This window comes from Podarcis cretensis (assembly GCF_951804945.1).
Source record: "Podarcis cretensis genome assembly, chromosome: 13".
In the NCBI taxonomy this organism is placed as follows: Eukaryota; Metazoa; Chordata; class Lepidosauria; order Squamata; family Lacertidae; genus Podarcis; species Podarcis cretensis.
The window spans coordinates 36,501,181-36,524,440 of NC_137182.1; the positions used below are offsets into that span (position 1 = coordinate 36,501,181).

The 23,260-nt window shown below is 43.8% G+C and overlaps 1 protein-coding gene and 1 long non-coding RNA gene across 7 annotated transcripts in view; one reads left to right on the forward strand and one right to left on the reverse strand.

The window, feature by feature from the left end:
• LOC307201404 overlaps positions 1-23,260 on the reverse strand; it is a 124,431-nt gene that overhangs the window by 83,571 nt on the left and 17,600 nt on the right. The window lies entirely within an intron of this gene.
• The window catches only part of LOC307201373 (voltage-gated potassium channel KCNC1-like), a 50,249-nt gene that overhangs the window by 26,850 nt on the left and 139 nt on the right, over positions 1-23,260 (forward strand). The window contains exons 4-7 of one of the 5 annotated variants that reach the window (XR_013832692.1): positions 4,834-5,028; positions 14,129-14,249; positions 17,788-17,830; positions 19,369-19,419. Coding sequence is in view for 3 of the 5 variants with exons in the window: in XM_079950523.1 (XP_079806649.1) it covers positions 4,834-5,028; positions 14,129-14,226 (293 nt within the window). In the remaining 2 variants the exon portion in view is untranslated. Of the gene's footprint in view, positions 1-4,833; positions 5,029-14,128; positions 14,250-17,787; positions 17,831-19,368; positions 19,429-23,260 lie in introns of those variants that run through there. The other 4 variants (XR_013832691.1, XM_079950523.1, XM_079950525.1 and 1 more) reach the window with 4 other exon arrangements.

The window sequence follows — 23,260 nt, forward strand, 5'->3', positions numbered from 1 at the left end:
TCTCAAATCACCTCTTCCAGATTAAGGGGGACCAACTAAGGGTGCCTTGTGCAAACTCCCCCCAGAATCCCGAAGCTGGAACTGCATCCTAAAGTGCATTCTCAGTTCATCTGGACCAATGCCTAATCCCTGTGAGGGTAACCAGCATCCTTCACAAACCATGCATGCCCCCTAGAATGCATCCCAGAATCCTTTGCAATGCAGAGGGGTTTGGCAGCAGACCAACGGATGCTGCTGCCAGGGTTCTCTGGGGTCAGCAAGTTTGAAAGCCAGTGGCCTTAATCTCTCTTTCTTCATCCCAGTTTCCTCCCTTGGGTTTTTAGCTGCTGATTCTTTGTTGTGGTGCAAAAGCTGCTTCTCCCTTTGCATGAAAAGACCTGATCTAGCTGTTTTTCAGGGTAAGGATGTCTAGGGTAGCCCATCTCTGGCTGTGGATTAACTTTCTCCTTCCAAAATGACTCATATGCCTACATCGAAGGGCCTGTTTTGGCAACTTAAGCCACATTTGATCAAGAATTATTATTTTTTCTTCTACGGAGGGATGGGGGTGGAGAGGAGGAGGAGGAGGCAAGCTTGGCAGCTATGCTAGGATTTAGATGATTTAGAAGTACTGGAACATTTCATTTTGATTTACATATAAAATTGATCCACTAGCCGTTTGTCGGAAAAGGCACTGAGAATCAGGACTGAAGGGCGTTTGCCAATACATATGTTGCCCTCCTATTTCCTCTCCTCTTTGAGCGGAGTAGAGCATCTGTGATGATACCCTGGCATTGCTTGCTCTTGCAGAGTTAAGGAGGTGACTCTTGCCTGCATTTCTGCATGTGGAAAGAGCATCCTAAATACCCAAGATACACTGGGGCTCAAGTAGCAGATGGGTCCTCCTATGAGCTGGCAAGGACAATCAAGTTGTTGGCAGGGAATCCCACAAGGGAGACAGTCATGCACATCCCCAGCAAAGGCTGAGAGCCAGGATGACTGGGTTCCCTAGGAATCAGTGGGTCCATCTATGAAGATTTCTGGGTTCTTTCAGAGAGCAGTTGGGGGGATGAAGAATGTAGGAGCAAGACCTCATGAGATCTTTTAGAATGATAGAGACAAGGAAAGTGCTTGTGGCAGGAAATGATAGGGAAGGCTAATACCTTTGAGCAGAGAAGGCTTGAAAAAGCAGGATGCCTAGTTGACCGGGGATAGTTCATAAGGGGTGCGGCTGAGGAATGGGAATGCAGACAGGCGAGAATTGGACTACAGTCTGAAAAGTATATCACAGTGAAAGCAGCTGACCACTACCCCTTTCTGTGCATGCATAGACACACACACACACACACACACACACACACACGAGTTCTCCTGCTCTTTGGTGGCCATTCACCCAGCAAATCTTCAAAGACAGGCAACAAGGCGGAGGTGGGGGAAGGTTGCATGCTGTAGGGTCCCCAGGGCTCGCGGCCAGTTCCTGCCATCCTCTCCCAAGCGCTCCAGTTGCCCTGGGCCAGAAAGGCCATTTGCAGCAAGTGCAGTGGAGGAGCAAGGATTCACTTAATTGGACAGGATCTTGGCTATGCATCGAACATGGCAGAGGGAGAAAAGGGGGAGGCCCAGGGGGATGTGGTTGCTAGAACATCTCCTAATGCTATCAGGGAGACACATCAGCCTCTGTCTCACTGCATCCCACCCCCCATCACCCGGTGCACTGTTTTATATCTCTGCTCCTTGGTAGGAACTTCACATTTTCCACCTCAGTTCCTCACATCCAAGTGTAAGTGCCTTTCTGTTCCCATGGCAACAACTTCCCCGCAACTTCATCAACTAGGTTTATGCCCTCACTTCCGTGCACCACGCTGGTAAGGGTCTTCCCTCCTGCTGTTCCACCAGTCATATTTCCACAACACTGCCCTTCCCAGGGCTGGTCAAATACATTTTTCTACCTGAGGCAAAAGGCAAGATGGTGTCCCACCCAAATTGCATATTCGGAAGCTGAGTGGGCCAGCAGCTGAAACTTGCTTCAACACTGATGAGGGCAGCCTAGTGGGTGCATGACAGGTAATGTGGCACACACATACCTATTTTAGAGTATAGGAGAACAACCAAAGGTTTCAGGAAGAACAGATGAGCTGGTTCCACAGCATCTGCTGGGGTGATTTTGATCTCTGGGCTAGGAAAAGCTTCTTAGGTATTTTCTGTATATAAACAATAGCCCTACCATGAGGCAGTGGTGGACCTTAAGAAGACCTTAAGAAGGGTAGTGTGCCTTGATATAGGGTATGCTCTTCAGGTGCCAAATTGTCCAACCAGCCCCAGTTCTGTTTGTCAGGCTGCTTTCAAAGGCACAGGAGGAGAGCCAATAAAAAAAAATCTGGCAATCCTTCGGATAGGTTTTCTGTGAAGTAAGCAATCCATTTGATTTATTTTAAGGCAAAGAAGAGAAGTATACTTCAGTTTGGAAAAGGGAGTACATAAATCTTTTATATAAAAAAAAGATGGGAAGGTTCAGGAAGTGGCTGAGCCATGTGGAGAAGCTGCTAATTTTGTTCATTGTACTGGTCACTTTTTATTTTTATTATATTATTTCAGCATTTATACCCCACTGTCTATGACAGTCATACCCAAAGTGGCTTACAAAAGAAAATGTAATGCTACTTATTTCATTTGGGCCTAGTTAGACCACATTTAGAGTACTTAGTTTAGCTCTGGGCACAAGAGTTTAATAAAGAAGGATGTTGACAACAGATTCTGAGGAGAGCTAGAAAGACGCGAAAGGGTCGAGAAGACAAATCATGCCAGGAAAGGCTAAAGGAACGGAGTATGTTTAGCCTAGAGCTGTGGTTTTCAAACTGTTCCTAGAAATCTTTTGCGACATGCGGGGATTCCACGGAGATGTGCAACGTTTACTCAGCCAACAAATCAGTGCGGAAAAAGTCCCTGAGGGCAGCAATATGAAATTCACTAACCTAGGGGAAAAGTTCGGGGGGAGAAGAGTATATGCAACAATTGCCAAGTATTAAAAAATGTCAGAAAGAGCAGGAGCAGTTGTTCATCCCATTTGCTAGAAAAGAGGCTAAGAAGCAATGGGATTAAATTTAGGAGCTTATCAGATGACTGGGTTTGGGGTGGATGAACTGTGTTCAATACACATGCAGGTGTTGATTATTAGTTGCACAGGATTCTTCCAGAAATCTTTAAAAAAACCCCAAAACATTATTTGTTTCAGCACATGATTTTGCCAGCACTCAAACACCATTATTGTGATATTGGGAACATGCGATTTTTCCATCTATAGTGTGTGAAATTTGATTGTGCAGTGTAATAGGAACCTGATGGATAAGTTTGCCTGTGACACCACTAGTGTGAAAGACACATCACCTTCAATAGTTTCCCATGACCTTTCTGAAATTTTGTTTTTAATGTCATTTTTTTGAAATTAAAGGCTGCACCATGCCAGCAAGGGAGTGTTTCGGTCCTTTACTTTGTATGCAGTAAAGCTCCCTCCGGTCTGCAATATTGTTCCACAATTTCATGAAGCCTTTTTCTCTCAGAAAAACTGTTCTCTGCAGGGGCAACCCTGTCCCCCTTTCTAGAATAATTGCCTCACAAGATAAGATATAATTATCTATGTTAACCTACAACAACGTCACCAATTCTACTGATCAAATGATAGGCGTCGTTATCAGAGGGGGAGAACTTCCCTTCTCAAAGTTGTTTGATCAAAACTGAGAGGCTTGATATGGAGCATTATCTTAAATGAGGACAACAAAGATGCTTTTATTAAGGGATAGCAGCTCTTGATATTCACATATCAAAAGGCCATCACAAAATGGATATTATTTCAGACTATTGTAGCTCTAGGAATGAAAACCTAAAAAAAACCCCTCCAAACCCAAATGTTCTTTATCTGTACATTTTTACTTGGTAGCCACAACAAGTGTATGAGCTACTTACTATGTTTTCAGTTTGATTAATGAACTGTGCTAAAAATAAATAATGCCATTTTGTAGCTGCTTTCTTTCAGAACACTTCTGCACTTCGCATTTATTTAATCTATGATTTTCTTCACAGAACCTGAGAAATGTTTTGTAAGAGGTTCCTAGTTCTTCCACATAATACAACTCTCAAGTTTCCCTTAAGGAGGGAATCACTACTCCTATCACAAGCGACACTCCACATATTACAAGAATCCTCATAATCACATGTTAACATAGACAACAGTTTCTTCTTTTTACCCATTTGCTTGAGCAAATCTTAATGTGAGTACAAAAGGGTAGCGAAATAGGTAATCAATTTACATCAACTGATAATATAATAATAGCAAGTGGAGGAAAGTCCAAAGTTCATTTTCTCAGAAAGGTTTAGCTGACCCGAAGTTTTCAAAACAGTTTAAATCTAGCAAGATTTTTTGAAATTTTATTTCTACACTTTGGACATTGATCATCATTTATATATTTTAAGGCAATTATGCAAAGCATCAACTTGCTCAATTCAGTAATGTACATCTGATTTGCAGAGTACATATTTTAAAAACTTACAGCAGCATTCATTAAGATTAAATGGTGTAAAGTATTCCTGCTAGAAGAATATTGATTTGATTACAGACAGGCAAATTTGTGTTTGCCTAAGAATTTGCTCCACCCACCTACACTCCCAAAAAATATTTGTTGTATCTCAGGATGGGAAAGGTAGCTAGGTGGTTGTTTTGTTTTTTGTCTGTTTTTTGAGCTGGGAATTCTGAGGAAGGTGCAATGGTACTATTGAAAAGCCAGGAGTCTGAGGTTTCTTCTTACTTCTGCATCACTTCTCTTTTTTCCAATCTCACCCCTTTCCCTTATCCGTTCACAGATTCCAAGCAGAATGGTGATGCAGCAAATGCAGCGTTGGCTAATGAGGACTGCCCCACCATAGACCAGGCCCTGTCACCTGAGGAGAAGTCACCTGTCACACCTGGCGGTCGGGAACGCTACAACCGTGACCGAGCCTGCTTTCTCCTCTCCACAGGTGACTTTGGTCAGTCACCTGATGGGAACATCCGAAAAGGTACATACATGTGCATAATTTTTGCCCTGCCTCTTTCTCAAGACAATCTAAACAAGTAGTCCAAGTACAACATCTCCCTTCCCCACATCACCACCACCTCCATAACCCTTGTCATAGCAAAACCTCAAATTGTCACATTTCTGAGGTAAAAAAAGGCAACTGCTAATGTGTACTTTGTTTAAATATAACCCTGTCATGAGGGTTAAAAGGTCATGACAAATTAAAATGAGGCAGATGATGCCCTAGCAACTGGAAGGCCTCAACTTGCCCATCTTTGCTACCATAGCAACAGCATCCATTGTTCCAAGAACAGCGCCCTCTAGTGCTTCTTTTCAATTGGCAACCCGCCAGCACAATTGATCTTGAGCAATTTGGGTTCAAATTGGGGAGGGAGAAGTAGGTCCTCCCCTTCCAGCGTTCCCAGTTGCTTCCTGTGATTTTCATGACCTCCAAGATTACCAGCTCAGCCCTGTGTTATGTTCCCTGCACACACACCCAGCTCCATTATCACATCCACTCAACAAATAGATGCTTTTTTGGTCAGCCCTTGCTTTGTGTCAGTCCCCCATCTCCTTCCATGTTTTCTCCCTTACTTGTATCATTCTGTCCCACAGTGACTGTAGGTGCTCTTCACATTCCTGACGCTACCATTTTGAAGGAAACAACAGCAGCAAAGAGTAGACTACCTTATTTTCAGTGACTAGTTGTAATGAAAATCCTACCAGTATTCTCCCTCCTACCCACCCTTGCCCTGCTGTTGTTGTCCTTTGAATAGGAAAAAACAAACCAGACTTTAACCCAACTGACCTGGTATTAAATCCTTACTTAAACATGGACCCCATAAACTCCACTCCCCATCTATAAAATGGGAATAGTAATAATAAGCTACCTCTCAGGAGCGCAGTCAAGAAAGATTATGTTTGCTGTGAGCCTTAGGTAGGATGTAAACCTAAGTGAATAATGAGTCAAAAATAAATAAGCTGGGATGTGTTTTCCATTCATTCATTTTGGGGCCATTTCTTGTTTTAAAGCTGCCTGTGCAAACTCTCGAAGTTCAAAATGTGGTTTGACAATTCTGGGCAATAGTAGTTTCATGAGAAATTGCCACCAATGCAGTTAGTGCTTCTACCACTGCTCCTCAATTTCTCTTAAAGTGTTCTCATGACAAATCCCCAAACTATTTCAGGACTCAGGTGAAGCTAAAGAGAGGTTTGTTGGGGGACCAGCTTCAGAATATGAAACTATGCATTTAGAGCTTGATGGGAAATATTTATGTCCCTATAGAACTCAACCTAGAATTTCAGTCTCTCTGCTGAAAAAACACAAATTATGTACTTTAAATAGGATCATTTATAATTTTGAATATTGTGAAAGTTGGCTATAATTGGATAAGGAAGCCAATGCAAGGGGGAGTCAGTACAGGATACAGGGATGAGGAACATGGATAGGATGTGGATAAGATTTCTTCCCTTTGTTGAAAGTCTCTGGACCTGCCCCTATTAGGCTTTGAGAGTTTGTCCTTCTGCACTTTTCTTCCAGAAAGAGGCTTATGAACTTGTATTTTTTTTACAAAAAGGAGGCTAAAAGGAGATCAATTTCAGATTTCTGAAAAGTGGTACTACCAATATATTTGTTACAAATTAATCAGTTTAATAGGTTCTCATGGTCATTTATACATATTAGGATTCCCCCTTTTTTAAAAAAAACCAACAACCTTTACAACCACATTTCAGTCATCTGCATAGACAGAAAAGCTAGTTAGGGCAGGGCAGTTAGCTATTAACATTGGAAGGCATCATTACAATTTAGAATTTACAATTTAAACACTGGACTGCTGTCACTGATCAATCTGATTTCAGTACTGCTGGAAAACCTACCAATAGTTCTTATGAGACCTCTTCCATTTGCAGTCCTCCATCCTAAATTAGGCGAGAGCCAATCTTAGTTTTGCCCATCTCACTGTGGAAAGGTATGGGAGAACATTGCCCCTCTGGAGAGGAATCAGCAGCAACGTGTATTGAGTGTTTTATAACTGCTGGTCTAGCATCTGTCAGAAGCTGATCTTAGCAGCAGGCAGCCTCTCGAACAGGGACAAGGTTGTGCCTGTCACAGCAGGGGAACAAGAGGAGGCAGCAAATGAAAGCTGACGAGGTATTTACTTCCACCGAGGGAGAGAACACGACAGATGTTTGAGGTGTTACACAGCAGGGAGAATCGGCAAGGAGCTGGCAAGGAGCAACTACAGAGAGCTCAAGGGAGCAGCGACTTGTCGGCTTGCCACTTGTCATTAGGTCCAAATCTTGACAATTATCTTTCTGGTCCACAGCTTTTGAGACATAAAATAGGTTTTGGTATAGGTATGATATTTTATTGGGAAGACTTCATTTGGCATAACAGCATGCAGACCTTTGAATTGCACAGAATTCTTCATCAAGCAGAATTAAGGTTATTGCTTAGTTGAAGAAATTGTAGTCTATCAAGCAACTGAGTTTTAATCAGTCAGCTTGGCATATGATGACTAAAACAATAGCTTTGAAGAAAGGAAGTGTACTTCCTTTGGGTTTTGGTGGTGCGTGTATATGTTACAGCAGGCACTGGCGAATGGTTTTTCTCAAATGGTGTTGGTTGTGCACCATTTCAAATTATTATTATTTTAAGAAAACAGTTGTCTTACTAACTGGCAGTGTCTTTTTAGTCAACTAAAAAGGTTTTTAATTACTTAACCAATTAATCAATTTGCGGTTTCAGTCTTGGGCAGTCAGTGTCAGGAAAAGGAAGCAAAGGGACCACAGGTGCACAACAGAGTTCTTCTTGTCTTACAAGTCACATGGCTCATATAAATTGATGCAACAGTCAGTTTCCAGCAAAGGGCAGAGTCTCCCAGCTTTCCTGACTAGCAAAACAAGCCTAAGGGCTGATCCACACTTACTTTTTGCCCTGTGCCTTCTTGGGCATGGATCTGCACTTTCCCTGTCTAAGAGCTCCCCCCCCCCCACTTTCCTCAGGAAAACCTGCTCCTTAATGCTGAACCAGAACAAACAGCAATTCAGGTTTTCCACAGGACTGTTTTCAGTGGTAAAGAGTGGGTTTTCGCAGGCAAAGTGCTGGGACAAAAAAAAAAGCACTCAGACATGGAGATTTAAAGCACAGACCTGTGCCTAGAAACGTGACACAAAAGGAAGTATGGATGAACTTTGAGTTTCACCTGGTCCCCAACGCTTATTGGTGAAAATACCAGGACTGTCACCAAGATTAAAGGAAACTCTGATGATTAACTATATGAGTTTTAGCCAATTAATAAATTTAGATTTGCACAAATTTGAATATAGGTAAAGCAGTATCTCTGAAGGGGATTTTTTTATATACATCAGATAGGTTTGTATCACAGCAGGTATTTTAGAAGAGAGATTTTCACATGCATACTATGTGACTATGTGCAATAAAAGTGGAAATGCCTCTTTCAAGTGTGTTTGCAATATGCAGTTGTTAAGGATGCCTGCATTAAAACTAATACCTTTTTGGGGGGATGGGATCTGCTATCTGATTAATCAAAGCACCTTTTTAAACCAAGCAGAGATTTTTATTAAATGATTAATGTAATTGTTTATTGATTAAACATTGTAGTGCTTAGGAAGAAATTCATTGCTAATGTGACTGATCTGCCTACAGTTCCCTCCATTTATCTGAAATAGGTAGCAGGGCATATTTTGAATCCATCCCTGATATCCTTGCAATTCAATGCATATCTACCTAGAAGCAAGTCTCACTTAGTTCAATGAATGCTGGTTAGTGTTGTCCGTTTTTCAGCCAAACCTGCATAGGTGCCCCTTTAACTGCTGTTTGTTCTGCAACCATTAGCAATTGATCATGCATCGCTGTTTGCCAAAAAAGCTTCACCTGCTGTTTTCTATTTATAAAATTTCTGTTAATGGGCCAGAAGGGTCCTTCTACACCCACCTCACCTCCGCTGATACTCAATTCTAGCTACTAATGTAAGATTGCTGAGGAATAGGGTCATGAGAGACTGAGAGAAAGTTATTCCTGAAGTTCAGGAGTAGCCTACTCAAAAATATTTTCAAGGAGTCTTGTGACATCTTAAAGACTAACAAATGTCACTGAGCTCGAGTCCATGAAAGCTTATGCCATAATAAATTTGTTGGAATTTAAGGGACTACAAGACTCTTAAATTGTTTTTGCTTCAAGAGATAATATAGCTACCCCTCTGGAATTTATAACAAAATACTTCGGCACTTCAAACACAATCCATCAGTAAAGGTTATGTTTACTGTACTCACAATTACAATGCAAGAACCCAAGTGCGCTGTTCAGCTAAATGTATTTTGTGTTTAACAAGGTAGCAAATTGTAATTCCCAACCTCTATTGAGTCTTTTGTCCTCTCATAGTCAGTGTTAGGCTTCAATCAGCTAAACAAACAAACGTACCCCAAAACTTTGTTCTTCTGATTTTTTTCAGGTCTTAATTAGAGCCTCAGGCTTTACTCAGTTAATCAACTAAATGCTTGGTTGATTAATATGGGGACTAGTATTAATTGGTGGAGTTGACAGTGAAGTGCATAATCATATTTTGATCCCGATTAGCTACTGTAATAGTGAGTAAAAAACAAAACACTCCTTTTGTTCTACCAAAATGTGTAACAGAGGGAGTTTTAGCAGAATTAGCTGCTTGTATTCTTGCAAGGGAAACTGTCCCTGGCGGATTTTTTTTATTTAATATCTGCCATCTGATTAAAATAAATCTTTGTTATTATTCATAGGAGTTTTAGTTCATTAATCCATCAATCAAATATTTACATGTAGGAAAACCAACAGAGGCATACTTGTCACAGGAGGTATCACCTTGGAAAAGGCATTTCCTCTTTCTCATAAAGGAGGGAATGCACATGCTAAAATGGTGCTTACTTTTGGCAGTCTCTCTCTAGATTTACATTAAAGCTAATTTCTAAAAAATTAAAATCTGATGCTTAATAGAACAGTGCATTTGATCAACAAATATTTGCACCTGATTACCATAGGTGGAATTCAGGGTGTCATAGTGGACAATTTTTGTTTTAATTGGGTAAAGGTCTACCTAGCCGTGTGTGTGCACTAAAGAAAATATCTACCTCTGTTCACTGTATTTGACCCCATTTTCCTTTCTTGGTCCTCCAAGCAAACATGGAGAAGCAGACAATGTTGTCCCCTCCCCACGCTTGGCACACTTAAGCCAGTCTCAGTGGTCCCAGATATGCCAGAGTGCATTCTGGGATATCACCTAGGAGCACATGTGTGGGCGGAAATGTCCTTGGCAAAGAGCCACAGCAATTTTACCACCAGATTAAAAAGATGTCTGGACAAGCATGAATAAAGCGATGGTGTTATTGAAATACCACTTGGTAATTTATCACATCACAGCCTCAGGATAAACACGATGCATGAAAAGCAGACTTAAGGCCGCAATCCATTAACCAGGCACTGTGGAGAGAGATCACCTGTTCACTTATATGAGGCTCCTTTTTGGAGTTAAATGGGTTTTGGATTGCTGGATAAGAGAGAGAAGCAAAGGGCCAGAGGGGAGAAAGCCTATTGTTCATAAGCAATTGCTAATTAATCCCAGTGTATGTAAATTAAAAAAGGAAGGGAAACCATTGCTCTGATGTTCTTGCTTACTAGCTGAAGTATAAAGAGTGCTATGGCACCCTAGAGCCTAACAGCACAATCCTAACCACATTCACTCAGAATTAAGTCCTGTTGAGGACTTGGGCTTACTTCCAAGAAAGTGGAGTTAGAATTGGAGCACAACTAGTTTACTGTGGCGATAGCCTTTTTCATCAGCAGGCTGGTAGTTTTCCGATGTCTTGCCCTGAAGTAGCCCTTTCCATGTCACCTGTTTCCCCCTAGAAGTTCCTGTGCATTGGCCAGAGAACCTCTCTGTGTCGCAGATGGTTCTGGGGGATATCCAAGAACTCCGTATGCTCCAACTGCTTCTGTTTATGATGGACAGCCCCTATTTTGGGTTAACTGGCCTTGGTAAATCAGTGTCCCTATTTTTGCCTTGTGTGCAGTGCACAACCTACCATATCACTCACTGCAGGTGCTGAGGTATACTTTGGGTTGTGATCCATTACTAGACAGTTTTGTGGTTTCAAATATATCTTTAATCAAAATAACAACCGCCTTGTGAAGGTCAAGCTATTGCAGACTAAAGAAATAAAGCATGCAATGGACAGAGTAGAGTCTTCATTAACATGCAGTGGAGGGCTCTTCTGAATGAGGAGTATGACAAGCATGTTCCTGTTTTCATCTGTGAAATGCTTGGCACCCAATCAGTTCAAACTGGACATCAGCTGGGGCTGTTAAGCCAATCTGTTGCCCCATGCAAATGGAGAGTACCCTTCTAGAGTGCTTACAGCATCTTTCGTATGTTTGCAGTTAAGAGATTAGACCAGCTGTTCATCTGGGATTTTAATCTACAAACACGTTTTTAAAAATACTCAGTGTACTGTTCATTTGCATACACTTATTAAGCCCTAAGTATGTGAATATTCACTGACATATGCTTTTAAATCAAATATAATACTTAGGGCAAGACCACTGCTGATTTACTTATAGACATTAATAAATCTCAATGCGCGCAAACTGTAACAAAATGTTGGAGGTGAGGTTTTAGTCAAGGCACACAGCTACAGAATCTGGTTTCAGTAGCAGGGCTCATTCCCGGAATACATTACAGTAAAATAAATAGAATGTCTGAGCATGTGCAGAGCATCAGTTCCACTGAATAGCTGCACAGTGTTATGCCAGATTTAATATTGGGGAGCAGAATTTTTAGGGCAGATAGTAGGGGGTGATTTGTGCCCTCATACCTCTTAGAGATTAAGTGCTCTTTGCATCCTAATCCAAATGTATGCAAATTAACAGGGGGAAATAGGCCACTGCTTTGTGCATCATTGTTAATCCAGATGTCTGCAAATGGAAATTTTCTTATTGCATAGCACTAAGGCTGAGCATGTGCGTGCGCACACACACAATAAAATAAAATTAAAACTTGATATGGACAGGGAGAGAGATCAAGCCGAGGACTGCTGGGTTAAACATTATGCTAAGTAAACGAGGGAGTGGGTCTTCTGTTCAGCATAGTAATCATGTTTCCAATGGGGTGGTGTAGTCCATCCTGTGCCTTGCACTAGTCGCCTATCATATTCCCTGTAGCTCAGAATATAATGGATGTTCCTTCATGGGAGGGTAGGGGGAGAGAGAGAGCTGTGTTCCCAGCTGGTGGAAAATTTAGGACATTGGTAGCCTGGCCAGCATGAGGAGACTGCTGAATACCATCTGCACCACAGAAAAATTCTTAGGCAAGACAGGATGGGGCTGATGGGAGTGAGTCACAGAATCATAGGGTTTTATTTTGTTTTAAGCTCGTGTGCTGCTGTTTCCTCAGTGCTGCACACCATTATTTTCTGGGTCAGTGCAGCGGTGGAGCATATGCCCGCGCTGCCCAGGACGGGCGAGCTCCCAAGGGGTGTGTGGCATGGAGGGTGCCCTCCCAGGTGCGGGATAGCCACTCGGGTGCCCAGAGTGAGCCGCCCATGGCGGACATTTAGCACGCTGCCCACCCGCGACTCCCAAGCCTCCCCCAAGCTGTCAAAATGAGGGGGAATGGTACCGGCAAAGCGGCACAGCTCCCCCCCTTACCCGTGGGTGGCATGCTGAATGTTACCCCCCTCAGTGAGGGCACCCAGGGCGGTCTGCCCCCACTGCCCCCCCTTCCTACACCCCATGTTCTTGATGTGTCACAAGGGAGGCCTGTTTGATTCCTGACCAATGCTTTGGCCATTTTAGGGAAGGTGCTACAGCTAAGTGGTAGAGCTCACAATTTGCACACATAGCCCAGGTTCAGTTGCTAGGATCTCCTGTTAAAAGCACAGCTTTTCTCTTCTTATTTAACCATTATTTCTAGATTGCCTCCAAACAAAAACATCTACAAGATGCTGTATGTTACTGGCTTTTATTATATTCCACCTTTCCTCTAAGGTGGTCAAGGCAGCAGACAAGCCACCCTTATTTTCTTCATCACCACCATCATCATCACAAAGTAGGGCTGTGCTGACTAATAGTCACTGGCTCAAGGTGAACTCATTCTTCAACTGGGATTTGAGGCTTCCCCAATGCCAAGTCCCAACAATAGTACCTTACTGAGGACATTGCTAAATAATTTTGTAGCTCGTTCAGATGGACTGGGAATAAAGCAAGCCAGCAAGCAGCAGTGAAAATGACGTGACAGAGATAAGCACTGCTGGAGTCTACTGTCCCAAATCAGGATAAGCGTAGCAGGAGATCACCTGCCTGTTTTAACAAGAAATTAATTACAAGCCAAGTAATAATAAATAAAATATGCAAGCAGCCTTGTTAGTTAATAATAATAATAATAATAATAATAATGCCACATTTATTAAACAACAGCACCATCCAGTCATAATTAAGTAATAATAAAGCAATGAAAATTATAGCTGTAGTTTAAAAACAGCTTAGAATGATTGAGGCAGAAGCCTGCTCTGTCATTAAAAATGACATATTAATGGCCCTCCACTTCCTCTCTGAAGCCTGCACAGAGAATTATTCCCCACCACTTTTATCCTCATAAACCACACAGTCAGTTAGGTTAGGCACAGAGATAGTACCGCCTAATGAATTCCGTGGTTAAGTGGGGATTTGAACCCAGGTCTCTCTCATCTACGGCAAGCGTCCTAACCATGACATCATGCAGATTTACCTCTTAGTGGTAGTGCGTTAGAAGCTAAAAGCTAAAAAAGCAGGACTCCTGAGGGAGGGAAACCCAATGTATCAGGACAGGTGAGTCTGGGCACCAGGAGTCCTGAGCTCAGGTTGGGAGATGGGCAATAGAGGGGTGAGGGGTGGGAGAGGGAGAGGGGTGTTTCACAGCTGTGCCTTCCTCTACTTCATCACATGCCCATCTTCAGTGCCTCCTCCTCACACATCCTCTGTCTGTTTCTCCTATCCCCTTTTCATTTCCATCCATTGCTCCTACCCCCTATCCTTCCCCCTCTACCCCACTGCCCACCAAACCCGGGCCCCATAGGCGCCCGCCGCCTGCCGCAGCCAGCATCAGACTCCTCTGCCACCTCCTGGTACCTGCATGACTACAATGCCAACGCGGCCCCCTGGAAGCATGAGTAGGATGCCTGGAATGCAGGGAATTGGTGAGTAGGCTCCCTACATCACCCCACTCCCCACCCCATTACTCACTCTTGCAATTTAGTCCTCCTTGTCGCTTGCCTTCCCTGCAAAACTCGCCACCATTGACCACTTTGCAGCTCCCCTCCTCCAGCACCTAGAGTTACCAGCTGCATTTCTAGTAGGGCTCAGATGAAGAATAAAGCAGTTGAAGTGAGGAACCAAAATGTTCCACCCATAGTTGCATGGAGAGGAAAGCAAAAATGAAAAATGCCAAGAAAGAAACGGAAGCAGCCATTTTGGGGCTCATTGGAGAATGCAGGAGAATGAGGTCATACTAGAACCTGCTGGATCACTACTAACCTATGTAGCATCTAGCTGGATCCTCAGGATTTCCCTGGAGGAAGAGGACTGGGCTTTATTGGTTCCCCCTGGTGTGGTGGGCATAGTAATGTCAAAATAAGGCCCCTAAAAGCATGCATAAATAAACAAATTAAATAAATTTGCACATTTATATAGGTTGCAGGTTTCAATCCACCCCCCAGTTAGTGTTGCTGCATTGAAGCTTCTTGGCACAGAATGCTGCTCTCCATTTTTACTGCAGACTACACATAACGCTGAGTCTCTGAGGCAATTCCACCAATGCTACCTGTAGGGTTTAAGGGAAGCCCTGTTAGATCTTCCCAAATATGGTTTTCCTTCTCCTTCTTTTTCTTGTGCTACTGCTGCCATTCAACTCTTCTTTCTGAAGGAGTTCCAGGTGGTCGTTCAACACCATCAAAAACGGATCAGAATTCTAGTCAACGATTTCTAAGCTGCTGATCCTCTTTTGTCTGTCCTGATCCTGAATCAACAGCCAATTTCACTGAACGATTTCTAAACTCCAGTATTAGGAGAGAAACTTCTCACATGGCATGACTTTGTTACCTGGCATAGGGCGGAGGCAACTGGCTGGTTCTGCCCCCAGCACCCTGCTTCACTTTGGTTCCTGGCAGTGGCACTAGCCTCGTATACCATGCTCACTTGCTGACTGGCATATCTGACGGCAGGAATCCTGCTGGGGAAGTGAGTGAGGGCATATGAGGGGGACGCCCCTTTAGCTCTTGTTGCCTTATAAGTGCACATGCTGGTGAACACCATGGAGAGGAGGGGGGCCACCCACCAGCCTCTCTCTGGCACTTGCTTGCAGGGGTGTTACACTCTTGGGCAGGCATAGGCAAACTCCGGCCCTCCAGATGTTTGGAACTACAATTCCCATAATCCCTGACCACTGGTCCTGTTAGCTAGGGATCATGGGAATTGTAGTCCCAAACATCTGGAGGGCCAGAGTTTGCCTGTGCCTGCTCTTGGGCTTACCTGTTGGTGACATAACAAGCCACTGTCATCAGGCAAACCTGTTCACATGCAGGCACAAATCACAGAACCATAGAACTGTAGAGTTGGAAGGGACCCTGAGGGTCATCTAGTCCAGCCCCTTGCAATCTCTCAAGTGAGGGTAGGCACTAGAAGGCATTCAGAAGAGCCTGCTCAGGCAGCCCCTAAAACCTGGATCCAGCCCCACTTCTCTTGAACCACTTTCTCCACCTCATGCATCAATTTATAAACCCGTATTACTTCAAATTTCCATGGAAGGAGGGAGGGCTCTGCCTGTGTGATTTGTGCAAAGCTGTTTAGCCCTGCCTTTCTCAAAATCCAAAATGACATGGTGATTGGAATGAACTGAAACCTGTCCTTGAACAGACACTGCACACAGCTCCCCAGAGGCCCTGCATATGTGTGAAATGCATTTAGCATACAGTTACACAAAAAACACCCCCTTCACTGAGCTGTGAGAAATTCTGGAGGCAGCACCAGTGGGCTTAATTTCCTTTGGATAGGAAAGCACTGGTATAGGTTCACTAAGAGTGCCTTGGTAATATTTGTTTGACAAATATACCAGCAGAATATAAGTGGAAGCGAGCAGGCACTGCTACAGGGAGAGCATCTTGGGCAACCCCCAGGCTCCATCACTCATTTCAATGAACTCCACATAGAAACCATTTGCTCTGAGCCTTCTGGACTGCTACTTTGTGGTCGCTCGCTCTTTTTACACACACACACACCAGTCCCACTGTTCACCAGAAAAAGCATTACTTTCTTCAAGTTCTGATAGGTATCTCAGAGCGCTTCCAAACTGTCACCATTTTGGGGTAGGATTCAGTCACATACTGGCTAATTCAGGCTGTGCAATTATAGTTGCTTGGGAAGTCTTGCACAACAAACCTGCTGCCCCACCCCGCCCACCCCCAAAAACGGAAAGTGACAGAAAATTACACTGGAAACTTAGGGATAACACTTGCTTGACACAGCACTATCTATTCTCCCCAAAAACAAATCAGGGGGTAAGTGCTGATAGAGTCTAATCTCTCAACAAACAAATCAGAATAAATGGTCATTAAACAGGTAGTGTAGAAGTAACCTTGTTCAAAGGACCAGAGAGATTCCTCTCCTATCTAGTGGCCTTCTCCTGACTAGTAGCGTCTGTTGATCAGCCAGCCATTGACCAGTCATCCTAGACTATTAATGAGAAGTACATTACAATGAAATGCTGATAGGTTGGCAGACCCTGTCATAGTATTGTCGAGTTGGAAGGGACTCCAAGAGTCATCTAGACCCCTAGATCCTTTTCACATGTACTACTGGCAAGCCAGGTCTATTATTTTTAAAATCACAAATCAAGCTTAACAAAGTAAAAAAACAAAAAACGAAGAGCCCCTACCCCAAGGAGCTTACAATCTCAATTTTGACAGTGAGAAGGACAAAGGGGAGAGGCAAGGCAAGAAAATATGAATGCGAGTATATGCAGTTATGTGTTCTTAGTCCCACCACTCAATGGGAACATTCTGTATAAGTGTGTACCGGACTGCAGCTTAAGTTTCAGGTAGGGATGAGGTCCCTAAACCAGGCCCATCATGAAACAGCTCTGAATTCTGTTTGCTTTGAGGGGGGAGCTCTATATTTCTACCCTTTTCCCCACCTTTCATAACTATAGGCACTCAGATGTCTTTACAACCCACCCACCCCTGTATCCCATGTGCTTGTGGCTTATTTCATATTATCTGTTTTCATTTTCAGGGCAAATATTGCGCCTGTCCACAGAAGGGAACACGATTGGGGGGCCCCATAGCTCTGGATTTGAGGATGCCCATAGAGACACAACAGGGTGGGGATGAGTGCAGGAGCTGTACTCCACAGCACGCGCACACACACACACACACACACACACACACACAGAGTAAAGAATCATGCTCAGAAGATGAAACTGAGAAATGGGTGTTGCTGGAGGAGTCAGCAGGGATGGTGAGGAAGGGGGATGGGGGGAATGAAGTGCACTTGGGAGTGTGGGCTTGATTTGGTGTAAGGCTAGAAGCATAAAAGGAAATAGGGATAGGTTAGCACAAAGGATAAGTATATTTGAACTGCACAAGGACCTATAAAGATGCTGGGCTCCCCTCGTGTTCTCCCCAAAGATGGGCTGCACCAATATTTGATTCCAATTAATGCCCCATTTCATACGTCTTGTAGGGTCCACCCTGTATTCTCGTAACGCCCCGACCGCGTGAGCCAGGTACGTAACTCGCTCCACACACCTTAGCCTGCTTGTTTTTTGCACCCAGGGGGAATATTTTCCATTTTCCACAGGGAGCCGTTTGGGTGAGGCTGACACCTCTTGCAGCCTCACCCCAGCGTCCAGTGCATGGGGGTGGGGTGGGAAAGTGGAGGAGAGCATCAGAAAGAATGCCTTCTTACACCAGACTTGTGAAAAAGACCATTCTAGGGTCTCCATACGTCCAGAATTTCCCAGACATATCCGGAATGCTGCAGTTGGAAGCAGTGTTCGGGCATAATCTGCTAAAAAAAAAAATGTGCCGGGAAAATCCAGACATATGGCAACCTATGTTGGCACAATGTTGTTTTTTGGTAATTTTCCTTTAAAAATAGCTCAAAAACATCCTTTCTTTTGTGAATTTGCCAAATGAAAATTATTCAAAAATAAAAATAAATAAATAAAGCACAACAACTGGATTTTCACTGTTTGAAATATGGCAACCCTAGTTGTTTGCCTGTCTAATCTCCTTTTCTTATCCATTTGTGGTGTTAAAGAAACAAAAGCATCAATTTAGGTGAAGGTTGTATGCATGGTTGCTTGGATGCAGTTCTTAACTCACCCCAGATGACCAGGTGAATGACTAATTCTGCCTGCCCTTGAGGTTTCCTAGGATTAGCTACACACTCCCCCATCCCCAGCACCTTGGCCCTTCCTAAACTGCTGCCCAACGGGGCTGGTACCAAAAAGCCATTATTGCAAATCCTGTGGCTGCACTCCTCTCCCCATCTGTAGACAATCTCCACTATCCTGTTTCCTGGTGCAGATTGCCATGCATATGGAATTGAGACCTATGTGCAAAATCCTATTTAAAAGTGTGAAGGAGATAAAGGTGCACCTTTGTTGTGGTTGTAAAATCAAATTTTGTGTGTGTGTGTGTGTGTGTAAGTGAAGAAGAGGTAAGTGTGAAACTGGGCACCTGGTGAACATGTTCAAAAAGTGCTGCATGCCAGGGAAGCTCTGCTCTCCATCTGCACATGCAAAACCTGGATAAGCAAATGAAAGGAAATGTGACAAACACAATCAAAGTGTTTGCACATCTGCATTTGTACCTGTTTGCAGGTGAAGCTTTTTCTGCTCTTGCAAAATGGGCTAAATGTGCAACTTGCTGCTGGGTTGCACAATGGTTATGAAGACTTGCATGTGCAAATAGAAGAGATAAGCTCCATGTCTCTGAAGTTTTGTTTCACAGAAGAGACTTCTATGTAGGAAACATCTGTGAAACAATGCAAATTTGACTCTCATGCAAGTGCTGCCTGTGCCATTGAAAAGTGCACCTGGCAGCATGAGGAATGTGCACTTTTGCACGTGCCGTTTTTCTCCCCCTCCTCATTCCCATTGTGTGCATCAGTAAGCGTGCATCAGTTCCTTGCAAAATTAACCCCCTTTCTCATGCACACAAAGGAAGTGAACATTGCTCTTTGCCGCTTGCACAACCTGTCCTGCTTAGCATTTTCAGCGCGGTGTGATCAGGTCTCCGTGTCTTTCTCTGTCTCCAGCTCTGATTACCGCCTGAGACTGGCTGGGCATGTGAACTCCAGCGCCCCCCCCGGAGGCAGGTCAGCCCTGCTCAATGCTTTCAATCCAATCTCAGCGTGTTGTCGCTTCTGCTCCTGGGGTGGGCTGCCTGGCAGATGGGAATCCTCAGGGCATCACACACTGTGCAATAAGGTCCTTTTTCTCCACCCTGATCAGAGCTGAGTTGGGAGCACTTGTTCATGCAGGGATCCTTTGTGTAGTGGTGTTGAGATGCAGCTGTCTCCATGGTGGAGCAGCTCTTCCACATGCAGGTAAGCCTCACTGTAAGGCTTTCATGGGCAGAGAAACTGGGCCTTGCTTTGCAATAGGTTTAATGTGATACCCTGAAGAGAAGGCTGGCATCTCTGTATTGCATACTTTAAACATCCAGTAACATGCTGGTCTGGTAAACAGAGCATGCTGTATAGACACTGCTTATCTGCATGCATAACATAACACATTACATGGCATGTAGTATGCCACAGGCGTACGTGGTGGCATGTTTTCCATGTGCATGTTATGCAGCATAGTTTCTAAGACATCCTACTCCAACACACAGTGTGCTGCAGAAATGCACAGCACATATATTGACATGCCACAGACACGCAGGGTCACAGGTAGTGTTCTGTAAACATGGTACATGAAGATTCACCGTATTCATAAATATGCATACAAACTGTTTATAACCGTGCTACGTATTGGTCCAGCACAGCACATGCTTGCATTTGTGGTTCATGTGTTAACACACTAGCAACACATACTTCGTGCATTCTGATAAGGAGGTCCACACGACAGGCTTCCACAGCCCAGTGCATTCTAAATGCTGTTGGACTACAGTTCCCATCATGCTTCACCACTGGCCATGCTGGCTGAGGCTATTGGGAGTTGTAGGCCAGCAGCATCTGGAAGGCACCAGATTGGGGAAGGCTGCACTGTGATACATGCTTGGCCACGGGCAGAATATGCAACCTCTGTTGATGTCATTTTTGCATACTGCTCCATCAGACATTCTGATTAAATGCATACTATTAATATCCGTACACATATCTGCTCTAGTTCACAGTCTGCATCGTACCCAGTACCATGTTGTTCCAACACATACATTTTATACATAGTTCATGCTACCAACATAACGCAGTCTGTTGTGACCTCCAAACCCATGCATACATATGTGATTACATGTTATTCAGCTCCGAGGTGTCCTTTATTATGTACTCCGATGGCAGATCAGTGACATGTAAGTATCTATTTATATCTTTATTTGTTTTTGTGTATATAAGCTTTTCTTAGAGAGGCTCCAACTGTGTGTTGTCTGCACTGTAAACTGCAGTCCCTTTCCTGTGACTGAACACACCACATGTAGTGATCACCTTCTGCCCCTAGGTGCCACGTAGGATGCCACGAGGGCACTTACCTGTCCCCTTTCCACACATAATGTGCTAAGCAACTATGTTACAGTTCAAAACAGGCTCAATTCCCATGCATCTCGTCCCCCTGGCCTGTTTTAAGAGGAATGCAAGCACGGTGTACATGTTTTTGCTTGTGTTGCATGCCTAGCTTTGTGGGGAACCTCTCTGTGAGCATGTAATGGGGGGCAGTGAGGATTTCTGCTTCCTAGGGAAACAGAGGAGAGATGTAGGAAAGGATATAGGGTGGAGCAGCAGGAAGCCAGGCTAGGATTCTCCAGAGAATGAAAAGCATATAGTCAGTTCCCCACAGTACAAGATCAGCTTATATGAAAGTCTATTTGCTACTTTTTTTCTAATTATGTTTATGAAAAACCCACCACAATCTTTAAATGGCAATCATGTAAGCCAAGCCAGTATTATTATTGGCAATGCTAATTTCAGGAGGCTTTGGGGGGGGGAGCAGTCCCTTGGGCAAGACATTCTCAGTGCTCCCATCAGCCAAACAGGCCCGCTTTGTTCTGCTTGCTACTGTTCCCACTGCCCATTTCCTGGCCTCTCCCTCTGTGCCCAATTCACAGCACTTTCCAGAGGGAAAGGGCAAAACATGCAGAGGTTACTGCAGAGGCATGTAGAGATTCTCCTCACCCATATAAGGTAGATGAACAGGCTGCATCCACAGCAGAGAGGAGGAGCAGTCAGGCTAGGAGGCTCAACAGTGGCAACCCTTGACAGCAGCCCTAATTATTACGGCTGCAACATTTAATTGATTAATCAGGTAGGTTAACCAACTAAAGACAAGTATGGCTTTTTCGTCAAAATTATGATTTGGGTCAAACACAAATTCATTCAGATTTAATCAACTAAGACTTATTTAACTGAATAGTATCATAGAATCACAGAGCTGGAAGGGTTATCTAGTCTAACCCACTGCAGTGCAGGAATATTTTGCTCAATGTCGGGCTCAAATCCATGACTCTGAGATTAAGAGTCCCATGGTCTACTGACTGAGCTTTCCCAGCTGAGCTGTAGTCATTATTATTATTATTATTATTATTATTATTATTATTATCATCATCCCTGTATTATAGGATGAGAAGAAACAATGGCTTGCCAAGGCAGCTTCTTAACGGCCAAAATAGCCGTGATACTTAATGTGTCTTTTTGGGTTTCAAAAATGCAAAACAGCTGCTACTGGGGGCAGGGACTAATAATTATCAATATCATTACCAAGCAGGAAGGGAAAGTTTAACCCTTTCCTCCTTTGCTGTGGTCTTGACAAAAAGTGTTCCTTTGAAGCTGTTCTTTGCAGGAAGAAGAAACTGGGGCAAATGGGAGATTTCTTCACAGTGCGGTACAGTACCAGTTTCAGAGGCAGGATTCCCCCTCCCTCCACAGCTGCTGTGGTTCTAAACATGATCAGCTCCCTCCAGCTGATGCTAAGAGTTTTGTTTTGTTTTTTTAAGGCTGAATGTTAAATGCAAAGAGGCATCCATTTTAGGTCACGTCTAGTTTGGCCCTCAGCAAGTTCAGTTTCAGCTAACAGCTCATGCTCTTCAAGACTGAGGCCACAGAGCTTCCAGTTAAGGAATGCTTTGGCTTAGAACTATGATTGTGGAATAATGTTTCCAAGTTCAACATGGAGGATCGAGCCTGAGACTGGTTGTAGAAGGGAACATTGATTTGGGAGATGGTCAAGAATGGTGGTATGAGAAGCAGGCAGGCACAGGCTGACTGACAGCCCAAGGAACCCAAACCAGGTTTGGCAGCTTTGCACAGCTTGATGGGACTTCTTGTCCGCATGTGGCATCTGAAGCTTGCTGAGCTGATAGCTACAACCCTGCCCTCTAGCAATCTAGAGCAACAGCACTGGGGAAGGGTTATAGTTCAGTGGTAGAGCACAAGCACTGTGTGCAGAGCATCCTAGATTCAATTCCTTGAATTTCCAGGTGGCAAGTCTGAGAAAAACCTCGGCCTGAAACCTTGGAGAACTGCTGGCAATTAGAGTAAGATAGTGGCTGTGTTTGAACATCAGCCAGCGGCTTCATAAACCTTCATAAATTTGGCTTAATGTCATTTAACAAGCTATTATCTGATCAGCCAAAATTATCCTGGTTTGTTAATCAGCATCAAGACAGAGTTCCTTGCTTCAGACCTAACAGGGAACTTTTGGTAAAAGCAAAATCTTTGCCAAATCCCAGGACATGAAGGAAAGATCGAAGGAGAAGCACCAGGCCACAGTGCACACCCACAGCTTCATTGAATGTATGAAGCCATCAACAAATCTCCAGATGTGGCCAGTGCTGAGCAAAGAGGACCAAGAATCTAGTATATCAGGCATATGAAGTGTAGCAGAGGGCAGCTCCCTCCTCTAGCATGCTGCTATGGTTGCTAGTGCCAGAGTCCCTACTGTGAGAGAGTCAGGGCCTTAACTTGACCTGTGTTCCTCTTCCCCCGTTCACCCCTT